We start from the raw sequence: 13,616 nt of genomic DNA on the forward strand, positions 1-13,616 counted from the left end.
GACAAAAGGAAACCCTTCTGGTGATCTGCAGGGCCTGGGCCGAGTTAGCTTCCTTCCTTGAAGCCGGTATCAATTAATGATGTGACTCACATGAGCTGATATTTTTGTTAAAAGAAAAGTTGGGGAAATCTGAGAAATCTCTCTGTGAAACAGCTCAAGGGGAGGCAAAGGTTCAACAATAGAAGACAACCAGAGAAAACAAACAAATGCCCCAAATCTAGAAGCCCTAGGTGGCAAATAATGAAGAAAAAACAGCAAAACTCTTAACCAGGAATTTCGAGGAGAAAATACAAGGCAGAGGTTTGGGAATAATCTTAGTCTAGATTTTTTTTAAAGTGTCTCCTGCATGAGGAAGGGTTAATCTGACTGTATCCCACAGTGACAAGACTGTAAATTGGAAGGCAGTAGAATATGATTCTGGTTGTCAAATTTCAAGATGGACATTGACAAATCGGAATAAACACAGCAGGGTGATCAGGATGACAAAGGATCTTATTGGGAGAAATCTGGGCATATTTCATCTAAAAAACAGAAGGTTTAAGGCCCCCATAGCTTCTCTTAAATACGTGTTAGAGCCCTTTTGAAGAGGAATTTGAGTTCCGTGCTCCTCCGGAACCAGGATCAGTGGTGCCCACTCTTGCTTCTGGCTGACCGCATTCTGACCTTATGGTTTACTCTCTCTTCCTCTTTTCTTCTCACTCTTCCACCACACTGTGAATGAGACATTTTGTATCTATAAGAAAGATTTACTACTTTTTACTTGACTGTGATTTCATGGACTCATAATCTGTTAAGCAGGTGGAATCTCAGAGACTACCTAGTCTCACATAAACATTTTATTTTGCACTATTCCTATAGAATCTGAATGCACTTTTCATTTTTTCAAATGTTCATTTACTACAAAATATATGCTTGTTGTTAAAATTTCAGTAAAAATGTGTATAAAATAAAATGGGGACAGTTTTCTATTCTTCCCCACCCTCAGGTCTAACCCCTAGAAAGAATAGCTTTTAACAATTTACTGCAAAACTTCAACTTACTTAAAAGGCATTAAATACCTATCTGCGTATATATACTGTCTGGAGTGTCTAAACATGAATGTGCTTATACTGCATGTATTGCTCTGCAATACACAATAAATCATGGGCATCTTTTCATGTTAGTTGTACTATATTAAAAATTTTTGAATACTATAACATTTCACAGGATCATATTTTTTAACCCATCCCTTCCTCACAGACATTGAGGTATTTTTCAATTTTTCATCGTTAAACATAATGCCACAATGAATATCCTTGTTGTATGTATGCATGTACCTTTATACTTGTGCAAGCATTTTTGTAGGAAAACGTGGAGGTTCGAATTGCTGACTCAACCAACCAAAATTTTCTTTATGGGGGAACAAACTATGGAACGCCCATACAATGGACTTAACCATGAAGTCACTAAAAAGAAGGGCATCAGAATAAATCCACAATCTATTAAGAGGAACACATTTGCTCATGATCTACTAAGAGAAACAGGTAAGTTGCAGACTAGCATGTTAGGCGTGATTTCACTGCTTTTCAAAAACAAAGTAGTTTGCTAAAAAGCTACACACCTTCTGGGCCAAGAAGGTTCTTCTACTTCTTTTCTTGTATAATTAGATACACGCGTACACACATACAGACACACACACAACTTCCAAGTGGTGAGATTATGGGGGATTTTTTTACTTTTTTAAGGTTTTCAAATTTTAAAAATTAATACAAAGAGAATTTTTTAGAGGTTCACAAAAAGTAGGAGGAATAATCCTCCGTGCTGGTCAACATATGAGGGAACTGGCACTCTCAACACCTGTTGGTAGGGATATACATGTTGAAGGAGGACAGCATGGCAAAAGGCAGCGAATTTAATGGTGCACCCCTCTGATTTAGCAATTCTACATCTAAGGGGAAAAAAATTACCTAGAAAAGCACACAAGAATATTTAGCACAGAATTTCTTACAATATTAAAAAAATGCAAATTCCCTAAACATCCATCAATAAATTTGGGGTTAAATATGAACAAATAAAATGTATAGTTAAAAACAAAGACATATTTCTTTATTTATTGAAATGGAAAGACATTTAATACATTAATTGAAAAAAGGAAATCCAAATGAGTTTATGCAATATAATCTCGGGGCGGAGGGATGTATATATATAAAGAGGAAAACAATTCTGAAAGGACATTCCAAAATGTTAAGAATGGTTCTCCTTGGAAGCAGAATTACAGTCCAATTTTGCAATTTTTACAATGTTCGTGTATAGTTTGGTATTTTAAAATTTATAAAGTTATTCTGTTCTAAAAAAAATACACATCATTTTTACATAATTAAGTTTCTCAAGAATCTGGCATTTATATAACTAATACCTTTTTCTTCTACTTAGCTTTCAGTTACTAGTATATATGCACATACTAAAGGGGAAAAATGAATTACTTAAAATGATCCATCCAACTGCACTATTACTTTCCTTGCTTACCAGCACCTCTCAGCTATCCTGTATTACAAGCACTACCATTGAATTCCTTCTTCCTACCCAACACAGAAGCCCTTCAATAGCACATCACAGACACACGCTTTATCCAGTGTAATTTCCTGCAAGGGGACAAAGCTTGAGCTAACTGACAAATAAAACTCAAAATTTTTATTCCAACGAACAGCTTTTGTTTTCCTAAATGAAGATAAACAGCCTAACTGTAAATATGATATACTGGGGAAAATTGCAATTTTTTAAACAAGAAGTTAACAGTATCTATTTCAATCCTGAATTTCTCTAAATGGTGTCCTTTGTAAACTGGACTGAAGCTCGTCAGCTTTTCTCAATACAAAAACATCTGGTTTCCATAGGAGGATTCTAACAGCACATCAGAAAACAGAATGGCTTCTAGCATCAGTCCACTTGCTTGGTCAATCCTTCCTTCTGTCTACACTCAAGTGCATTCCAGGCTACCTTAATCCCAACACCCTCCCCATGAATATACGGTAATAAGATGCCAAAACACATGTGTCAACACTCACTCTTGGAAACTGTCCTCACTTACTCATCTCAACCCAATAAGATTTGAGGAATTGGCTCTGGAGATTAACTGGATTTCCAGGAATAATCTGCAAAAAGTCAACCCATTTGCCTTCTGGGGCTTTCTGAATAGTAAGAAAGTAGTATAGAAATTTTGGAAAAGGAAATGAAATTCAGGCCACAGCAAAAACCACTCTCGGAGAGCGAGCCACGGGAGGCAAGTGAATGGTCCATTTGGCCAAGCAACGCTTTAAGACTCTTGCATTCACCAGGCAACCACACAGTCCCAGCTGACAAACTATAAGAGAATTTTCCCTATTTCAGATTGTGTTTCCCCACCTTAGGATTTATTTTTTAAACTTGCTTTCAAAACACATAAATATACATATTTAGTAACAGATGACAATGACACGCCAACTACAGTGTGGAGCACGTAATCAGACTCCCAGAATTCGAAACATGCTACAAAAGAAGCAAAGGTTATGTTAATAATAGGAACAATTGATTTTTAAGTTAATTTAAAATATTACTACTAAGGGTCATGGTCAAAGAAAGACCAGACTCTTGAGTCGACTGACAAAGACTGTGTCCAAAAACAGTCAACAGAACTTTACTCATCACTTCAAATTAAATGCTTCAAATTTCATGCTATGTACACAGAAAAATAAGTTGGATGGCAAATCTATCCAGTCCTAATGAATAGCTGTAGTAGAAACACTTTAAAAATAATTGCTTCCAATTGCTAGTCCCTTGATTATATTATTCCCTTAGCCCTCTGAAAACAATGAAGTGTTTTTTGACTGCTTTACCCTCAAGTTTATTATCTCTCTATACCAAGACAGAGTAACTAGCTGGTGAAAATCATTCTGGTTCGCTGGTGTGATGATGGTGCGAGAAGTAAAACTCAGCACGACAGTGCCGAGACCCTCACCGTGATGGCAGCCACACAGCTACACTACCGCAGCGATCAGTGTTGTTAACGCCGGGTTTACTACAGCACGTTTCACCTCTAATATCTTGACAGTTTAATATTCAACAAAGCATGACTTGGTTTGCCTAATGGCAGATGAGTCAGACACACATTTAGGAAAGTTATTGCAAACATTTTTGGTGGACGACTACTTGGCTGAAGTTTCAAGCCTTCTATTAACATGATGCAAGTGAGAACAAACTGCGTATTTTAAAAAATCCTTTCTACAATCCTGAATGGAAATACCTATTTCTATAAAGTTCAATATTAACTTCAAGCCGGGCTAAAGTCACCTGTGTATTTTTTCCAACCAGGTGTAAGGAGAGAGAGGAAATATCAATAGGGATCTACCTCACTGGATTTAACTTTAGTATAGAGAATTTTGAACTTAATACAGTAATTAGGTATTCCATTTATTTTACATAAGTCAGAGTTTAATTCAACCAATCACACCCAATCATGTGAAAACCCTGTGGCCTTTACCTTCAGAATATATACAGAATCCAGTCACTTCTTATCACCTCCACAGTTACCATCTTGGTCAAGCCACCATTATCTCTTGCCTGAATGTGTACAATAGTCTCCTCCCTGGATCCCTGTCTCCTTCCTTGCCATGCCTTTCCCACCCCCCAGTTCCTTCTGAATAACAGTAGCCACCTTGTCCCTTACCAACCAGAGTCAGATCATGCACCCTCCAGTGGCTCCCCATTTGACAAAGAATAAAAGCCAAGGTCCTGGCGATGGCCTCCAAGGCCCCATTTGGTTTGGCCCCCCCAAATCCTTCTTTTTACCCTCTCCTACTTCCTGCCTCCCCTCTTACCTCTCCCTCGACCCTTGCTGGCCTTGAGCAGGCCAGGCACACCCCTGCCTCAGGCCTTCTCACTGGCTGCCCCATCTCCCAGGACTGTTCTTCCTTCGTATCAATACATCCACACTGCTGGCTTCCTCACCCTTTCAGCCTTTGTTCAAACATCTCTTTCTCAGTGAAGCCAACTCTGACCCTCCTATTTAAATTGCAGTGTGCATCTCCCACTCTTCATCTCCCATATTCTATTCTACTGTTGTTCTACAGCACTTACAACAAACTGCATAATTTATTATCTATTATGTTTATTGTCCAGGCTGCATTGCCAGAATCTTGCTCTACGAGGGTAGTTTTATTTTGTGTACTGATGTTTCCAGTACCTGGAAGAGTATCTGAAACAGAGGGTGCCCTCAATAGGCATTTAGGGAGTCAATAAATGAATGCATTTTTAGGTGATTATATGTGCTATAGGGTAGCACCTACTAATAAAATCTGAGGAGGATGGATGCCAAGTTCCTGGACCTGCAAAGAGTGGGGTCATATTCAATAGAAATTTCCTAAGCTACCAAGAAGGAAAGAGTGAATTGTGCTATAATTTGGAGAAGAGGTGAGAAGTAATTACAGGATGGCCTATATTACTCCTTTCCTTATCAAGTGTTGAATTTTATTTCATGGAGGATTTTATCTCCAGGAATGCGATCTTTATTGTATAATAAAATCTATAAAGAAAATAGGGTTTGTTTTACTTTTAAATTAAGGGACTCTGAACTTTCCTTCTACAAATATCGCCCAGTTAATCCAGGACAAACCTGTAGAGAGATAAGGCAGAATTTCACAACCAAGTCACAGTTAGAAAGTTCTATAATTTTCAAAACTCCTGGGGAGTGGAGATTCCTATAAGGGGCAGGACATGGAGCAGTCTGGTCCCCAGGGATGCCCAGAAACACTTCCCACACCTATCTGAGGCTCATAGCAAATCCAGGCCACTTATTCTCCCCATCAATTCTAACATTTATAGTCAAGAATAACAATATGGGGCTTCCCTGGTGGCGCAGTGGTTGAGGGTCCGCCTGCCGATGCAGGGGACACGGGTTCGTGCCCTGGTCCGGGAAGATCCCACACGCCGCGGAGCAGCTGAGCCTGTGAGCCATGGCCGCTGAGCCTGCGTGTCCGGAGGCTGTGCTCCGCAATGGGAGAGGCCACAACAGTGAGAGGCCCGCGTACGGCAAAAAAAATAATAAAAATAAAAAGAATAACAATATGAAATTCAATGTCATCTTTCATTTCTTCCACATTTGGTTCATAGTAACTATTTCTGCTGATAGGGTTTGGGTCCCACCTGAAGTATTTTCTTAGAAGTTTCTTTCTGAAGGAGAACAGACAGCTGTTTTGCTGAGGGGCAGCTAACCTACGGAAGACTTGTCCATATCAATTGCTATGACTGCCACATAGAGCCCACGATTGCCACTGCCCACCACCACTGCCAGGAGGACCGGGGCCCCTGGGCACAAAATAGGCATCACTGTCTCTGACCTTTCCTCTTTGTAATTTCGCCCCAGGCGAATCTCACAGTCTCCTCTCACTGGAACCTTCCTCTGCCCATCACACGAAACAGAGAGCTACTCTGGAGACTGTATACTTCACAGAGCCTCTTCTGTGGCCGCCTACTGGAGCCCATCCCCATCTCCCTGAAGTCTCCTCTCCTCCCCTACTGAGGGTCTCTGAGCAACCTTGTCCCCACCTGGCCTGAATCCTAGGCACAAACATACACAGCAAAAAAGAAGAGATTCTTGGCAATTCAAGCAATGTGTTTGAGTTCATTTTCTTCATGGGTTTATATGGTTGTTTGCCATTGACCTGGGAATCAAATGAGACTTTAAAACATGATTTTTCTGACCAAACCACACATTTCCCAGAAGTGGTAGGAACAGAACTTTTTGGTAAGTTGGAGAATGTACTCCTGATACGTATAAATTAAAGGACAAATCAGTTCTCGAAAAGGACAATGCACAATTTCTCTGGGCACAAACAGGACCAAGAAAATCCTTTCTTTCAAGAACCTAATCTGAGAGACCAGAAACTGATGTCAATTAGTACTAGTGGCTGGGAGTGACAGCATGGGTGACCAGGTCAGGCCACGGGCATGTGAGAAAGTAGAGGAAACCAGGAAAGAGTGAGGAACACTTTGGAGAGAAATAGGAACAGAGGGCAGGAAGGTCCTCAGACAGACCAGGCGTCTGACAGCTGCCTCATCCCCCCGCCCCCCAAGTCCTTGTCCACCCTGAGCCTGAGTGGACTGTCTGTAGGACGCCTCTGTGCCTGGACACCTGCATCTCCCGCCTCATTATCAGAATCTCCGCCCCCCCCCTCACCCCACCTTTCTTTTTTTGCAAAACCTGAGCTGGTTTCAACTTCTTGCAACAAAAAGAGTTGGACTAACTAACCCAATGCTTTGAATTCCTCTGGCAATAAGAACTATAAATGCAGCATTTCCAGTTCATCGGTGGTTGCCACAGGCTAACACAACCTCTTTAATTTTCAGAGCAGATTAAGAAGCAGCTTTTAAGTAAAAAAGAATTATCAGTTGCTAAGTGTTCTTCCTTAAATATACATTTTATTTAAATACAATTTGTCATTCCTTTGCGCAGTAAACAGCAGGTGAAATTAAGAACTCAAGTTGAAAGCTAATGAATTCACATTTTAGATTGCATGTGGCTCTTAATTCACAGACAGCCAATTACTTCTACTAGCTGCACAGATGACTAAATAAAATCTGCTAATAAATGCAGCTAGAGTGTATTCAAGAAATTAAACAGTACATATTAGAATAAATCTGTAAATCTGCTTATCATAAATTTAATTCTTTAGAATAAAGGTCCAACAGGTGTATGAGAGAGTAGATGGAAACATGAGAGAGAAATACGTTCCACTTCAACACAGTCCTTCATAAGAAGGTAGATGGCTCAACGGAAGAGCTGGGCTAACCCATGACAATGAGCTTTAGGAAGACCTTAAGATAGAAAGGTGTGCTCGTGGGGTTTCAGTCTGGTCACGATCCTTCCTTCCTGCCTTGCTGGCCGTGGACTTCAGGCTTGCTTAGCCAGCTATAATAAATAAGCAAATGTGTGCCTGTATGTGTGTGTGCATGCATGTACGTACAAATGAAAAAATACAACACACATACACACACCCACACATACCTCCTAGCAGTTCTGCTCCTGTTAGAACCCTGACTGATACAATATAAAACTTGTATAAGGTAGTCATGCTTCCCCTAGACCTCTCCTCTAGTGGTCCAGATGCTACTTGGATGCAGAGAACAAGTTTTGCTCAGTTTTGTATCCCAGACACCTGATGTATGCACACTTGGCACATTCAAGGTGCTTGGTAAATGTTTGCTTAACTAATGTAATTACGTGATGATAAGACAGCAATGGGGCCAGCCTATAGGAGCCGAAAGGAAGACTTGTAAAATCTGGAGACAGAAGTGATTCCATACTCACAATACTCTGAAGTATACAGAAGACAATAACAACAGCAAAAGTAGTAGGAATAATAACAATGGCCACATTTATTAAACCCTTACTAAGTACAAGACACTGCATTAAAATTTCTTCATATACATTATTTCATTCCAGTCCCAAAATATCCTAAGAGGAAGATCTTATTAACCAAACTTTATAGGTAAGAAAACTATAGATAAGAAAACTAAAACTAAAATTACTACGTAACTGACTCGAGGTCTCACAGGTCTTTGCCCTCATTGCTCTCTCCTCTCTCCTGGATACTTCCCATCAGCAGTCAAACATTCTCCAGTATCCCCTATCTTTAAAAAAAGAACCCACCTTATTTGGACTTCTGATCCTCCTCAACGACTGCACCTCTGCTGTATGCCCTGTTGAAGTCGAGTTATCAGTAGAGATGTGTACATGAGCTGTCTTCACTCCCTGCCTCCTATTTACTCTTCAGCTTATTGTCATTGATTTCTACTTCCTCCAAAACAAAAAGAAAGCATGCTTTTGCTAGAGTCACAGTGAACTATACAGAGTACATCACTAAATGTAATAAATGCATACTTTAAAATTTCCATTCTCTCAGTACTAAACACAACTAGCTTCCTTGAAGCATCATCTTCTCTTGGCTTTATGATAGCAGGACCAGTGCCAATTCTTTTTTTTTTTTTTTTTTTTCCTATACGCAGGCCTCTCACTGTTACGGCCTCTCCCGTTGCGGAGCACAGGCTCCGGATGCGCAGGCTCAGCGGCCATGGCTCACGGGCCCAGCCGCTCCGCGGCATGTGGGATCTTCCCGGACCGGGGCACGAACCCGTGTCCCCTGCATCGGCAGGCGGACGCTCAACCACTGTGCCACCAGGGAAGCCCCAGTGCCAATTCTTATTTGCAGAGCAAGACAACAGACTCTTTAAGAACCCTGGAGAGTCAGGCTGGGATGTTCAACTGCACAGAGCCGGGAGGAAGGTCTGACCACATCCCAAGTCTGAACTAGCAGAAGTACCACGCGACAACAGGTACCGAAAGCTACAACTCCCACAACAGATGCTCCTGCAGCGCCAGGAAACTCTGACACTGTGTTTTGCCAGAAGGTCGATTCTGTACATGGCTACCCCTCACTGCCTTATTTGTGCCTAGTCACATGCCTCAGGTGGGTGCATTGCTTTGACAGAACCTAAGTCACACAGAATTCTAGCTGCAAGGTATCTGGGAAGTTCCAGCTACAGCAGCACAGAAAAATAATATACGAAGGGGATACAGAGGTGTTGAACGAGCCAATGTACAGTATTGCCATGCCACCACACGTTTCCGGATTTCTTTCTTTTTTTTCTTTGCAGCCGCCTCTATCTGCTACCCCCAACACATATTTTTAATCTATGTACTTTTCTCTGTTTTTATTGCCACCATCATTTTTGTTTTGGACTACTACAATAACTTCTGGTCTAATCTACCCACTTCTACTCTTAGCTCCTCAGAATGTTATTGAGAGAATAAAATAAGAAAGAAGATTTCATAATTTTAACATACCATTTAAAAATTAATGCTAATAAACTAGTGTTCTTAGTTATAGCTATAAAACTTTTAAAAACATCATTTAATTAGGCAACTACCTATGTGATACAACTTGAAGATGCCATAAAGATACCTGGTTGAGATATACGTTCCAATGGCTAAGAATGCCAGAAATATTATCAATAGGGTTAAATCATAGGGTTCATTATATCATTAACCCAGCATCCTTGGTTAAACTATAACTAAACCAGGAAAAGGAGTCTATGTTTGTTGTGAAATCATGTACAACTGAAATCAAATCCCAGTCCTGCCACTTGTTAGGTAGTTGATCTGGGGAAAGTTTATTAACCTGTCTGCACTTCAAGGTCTGGTCCTCACCTATAACACAGGGATGATAGGTTGGTAGAAAGGACCAAAGGGGAATATCTAGTAAAGTGACTGATGCACGGTAAATAGACATCATTTCTCTCTGGCAATACCTTACTGAGAATTAGTTTGTGAGACTAGTTAATATCCAGTGTGCTGGGAAGTGAAAGACAAAGTACTGTAGCAATCTGACACAGGTTTAGTGCATCAGAGGACACGCAAACATACAAAAACAGGAGGTTCCGGTGGGGGAGATGGGGCTCTGCTCAGAGAGAAGAGTTTGGGTCACCAGGGGCAGCTAGAGGTAGGTAAGGCTTCTGGAAGCCTTGAGTGGGAAACGGGTCATAAGAAAAACAGAAATAGCAAAAAAAAAAAAAAAAAAAACCCAGGAAGAGATAACGAAACCCATCTCTCCCTTAGAAGTTTTGCCTGGAGTGAGCCCAGTGGGGTGCCATCAGTGTCTCTGACCATATGGTCCAAACCATCCCACTTCCTCAACTCTAACCTTACTCAGGAACGCACAGGAAGGGCAGGAAGAAGGAAGAGGAAGTGTTCAGTGATAGCACATCATCCCTTGCTCTGCTCTACATCCCAAACCTTGTTCAACAACAGTAGCAATCTTCTTCACATCAACAGGATCCTGCACGAGTCTCCCTAACAGACACAGAGGGCAAGCCTACAAGCTAGAAAACATGCCAAATAGAGGTTCACTTCTCACCTGCAGACATCTGCTTTCATCTTCAACTCAAGAAATGAGCAAAAAGACAACTCTACTTTGGCTGTTGCTAAAACGTATCTCGTATATTAAAACGTATCCATGGCTGTTTACTGCTGCAAATCATATGGAAGAAAATTTTTAAAAAATATTTAGCCTATGGATTAATTCAATTTATAGTTTTTTTTTTAAAAAACAGGAGCTTTGTGTTAGTATAAACTTTACTAAGTTAATGAAAGAGGAACGTATATTCTAGAATGGTGGCATCTAATTTACTACTTTCAAAGACAGAATTTGTAGACGGCGGGATTCTGTAAGTAGTTTGACAGGCGTGGTATACTAAAATTCACCTGATAAACACAACCATGTGGCCCTGACACCCCTAGTAGAAGAAATGAAACTTGGCTGGCAGCCAAATACTACTTATCACAGGACCCTACACAGAGCAAATGATTCATATGTCATATGTTTATGAATGTCAAAGAGCACACATTCAGGTTTTTAAAAGTTGAACTCTTTTGTTCATATGTTAGCTATTTATAGGATATTCTGTTAAAGGAAAAAGGTAAAATATGAATAAGCCACAATTTATTCTCTAGCTTCAAAAGGCAAATAAGTTGTTTACAGCCAGAAGCATGTACATTCTTCCAGGAAAACAGCAGACCAGTGATAGACACTATATAAACACCTTCTGTATCTCTGTATAACACACAATTTTAAAGTATATGTTAATACATTAATTCCCAACTAAAACATCTCTTAATTTTCTTATTTAAAGATCATTTTCCTGGAACACTTTCTAAAAGAGGTTGTATAAAAGATTTTAAAGGAGATAAAAATTCGAAAGCTTGAATATTTATTCCAACCCACACATAAATCCATCTCCTTTTTCCTAGTGATAATAAGAAAGAAAGGTATTTTAGTAGACCTTTGAGAAGAGTGTTTGCTTGAAAAGTAGGCATTCATTTAACACATATTTTTACCAGGTACTGTAGGCACAAGAGATAAGAGTGATAAATACACATAGCCATACATTAAAAAAGGACAAAGGTCGCTATACCCATGGAGCTTGAGATCAGTGGGAAGGGGGGTCAGAAATAAATGAACCACACAAACATAAATAATATTACAACTGCAACAAATGCTCTGATAGAGAAGTATATGAGCTATGAGCACATGAAAGGTGAAAAATCAGAGAGGTCTGGGAAGACAACTCTGAGAAAGCGTCTTTGTCCGTTTGTGCTGCTATAACAAAAATACCATAGGCTGGATGGCTTAAACATTTATTCTTCACAGTTCTGGAGGTTGACAAGTCCAAGATCCAGTCCCTGGAAGGTTTGCTACCTGGTGAGGGCTAGCTTCCTGGTTCATAGACAGCTGTGTCCTCTGTGGCAGAGAGAGAGAGCGCCGGACTTTATAAGGACATCATTTCCATCATGGGGCTCTACCCCAAGGCCTCATCCAAATCGAATACCTCCCAAAGGTCCCATCTCCAAACACCATCACATTGGGTATTAGACTTCAACATATGAATTTGGGGCTGGGGGCGGAGGACACAAACACTCAGTCCGTAGCAGGAAGTGACGGATGGACTGAGGTCTGATGAGAGGTGGAGCTACCAGGTGATGGGTGGTTGTGTCAGGAAAGCACGGCGAGCTTAAGAACTTGAAAGAGAGTCAGTAAGGCTGGAGACCAGAGTAAAGCATGGTGTGGAGTATGAGATGAGGACACGAGAGAGAGGGGGCTAGACCATGTGTTAGGAGCTGAATTGTGTCCCCCCATGCCCCAAATTCATATGTTGAAATCCTCATTCCTAGTACCTCAGAATGTAGCTGTATTTGGAGACAGGGCCTTTCAAGAGGTAATTAATACAAAATGAGGTCTTATAGGTGGGCCCCAATCCAATATGACTGGTGTCCTCCTAAGAAAAGGAGATTGGGACAGAGAAAACATGCAGACCAAAGGATGAACATGTGAGGACACAGAGAGAAGGTGGCCATCTTCAAGCCAAGGAGAGACAGAGCTCAGAAGAAACCAAACCTGCCAGAACCTTGATCGTGGATTTCGAGCCCCCAGAAGTGTGAGAATAGAAATTTCTGTTGCCTAAGTACCAGAGTCTATGGCATTTGGTTATGGCAGCCTTAGCAAGGAATGGTAAAAACTATGGTCTTGATCCTAAGATCATGGAATTCATGGATGGGGTTTAAACTGGGAAGAGGAAGGGTTATAGATCAGATGTGCCATTTGCTCTGGCTGCAGTGTCAAGGTGAACAGCAGAGAGGCGAAGTGGATGCAAGATACGGTAGGCTGAATAATGGCCCCCAAAGACATCCACATGCTAATGCCAGGAACCTGTGAATGTTACCTTATACGGCAAAAGTAACTCTGCAGATGGGATTAAGGATCTTGCAACCCCTACAGCCTCCAGAAGGAACCACCCCTGACAACACCTTGACTTTACCCAAGTCAGAACCACTGTGGACCTCTGACCTCCAAATCAGAATACATCTGTGTTGGTTTAAGCCACTAAACTTGTGGTCCAGTAACCTCTTACAATGGCAGCAGAACCCTAATACACAGGGAGATCAGCCAGGGGGCTGTAGGCAACAGCCTAGTGGAGAGATGCTTGGATAGTGATGGCACGGATGGCGAGGAGACTGACTTGAGAAATACTCAGGAAGTAAAATCAACAGG

General features: G+C 40.9%; 1 protein-coding gene across 6 annotated transcripts in view; it reads right to left on the bottom strand.

Annotated features, from left to right (window-relative positions):
- The window catches only part of ZNF704 (zinc finger protein 704), a 219,946-nt gene that overhangs the window by 178,610 nt on the left and 27,720 nt on the right, over nt 1-13,616 (bottom strand). The window contains exon 2 of one of the 6 annotated variants that reach the window (XM_073794552.1): nt 664-711. The exons of the other annotated variants lie outside the window; for them this stretch is intronic. Coding sequence (XP_073650653.1) covers nt 664-711 — 48 coding nt within the window. The remainder of the gene's footprint in view (nt 1-663; nt 712-13,616) is intronic. 6 annotated transcript variants of the gene reach the window in all.

The sequence above is a fragment of the Tursiops truncatus genome, chromosome 17, assembly GCF_011762595.2.
Source record: "Tursiops truncatus isolate mTurTru1 chromosome 17, mTurTru1.mat.Y, whole genome shotgun sequence".
Taxonomy (NCBI): Eukaryota; Metazoa; Chordata; class Mammalia; order Artiodactyla; family Delphinidae; genus Tursiops; species Tursiops truncatus.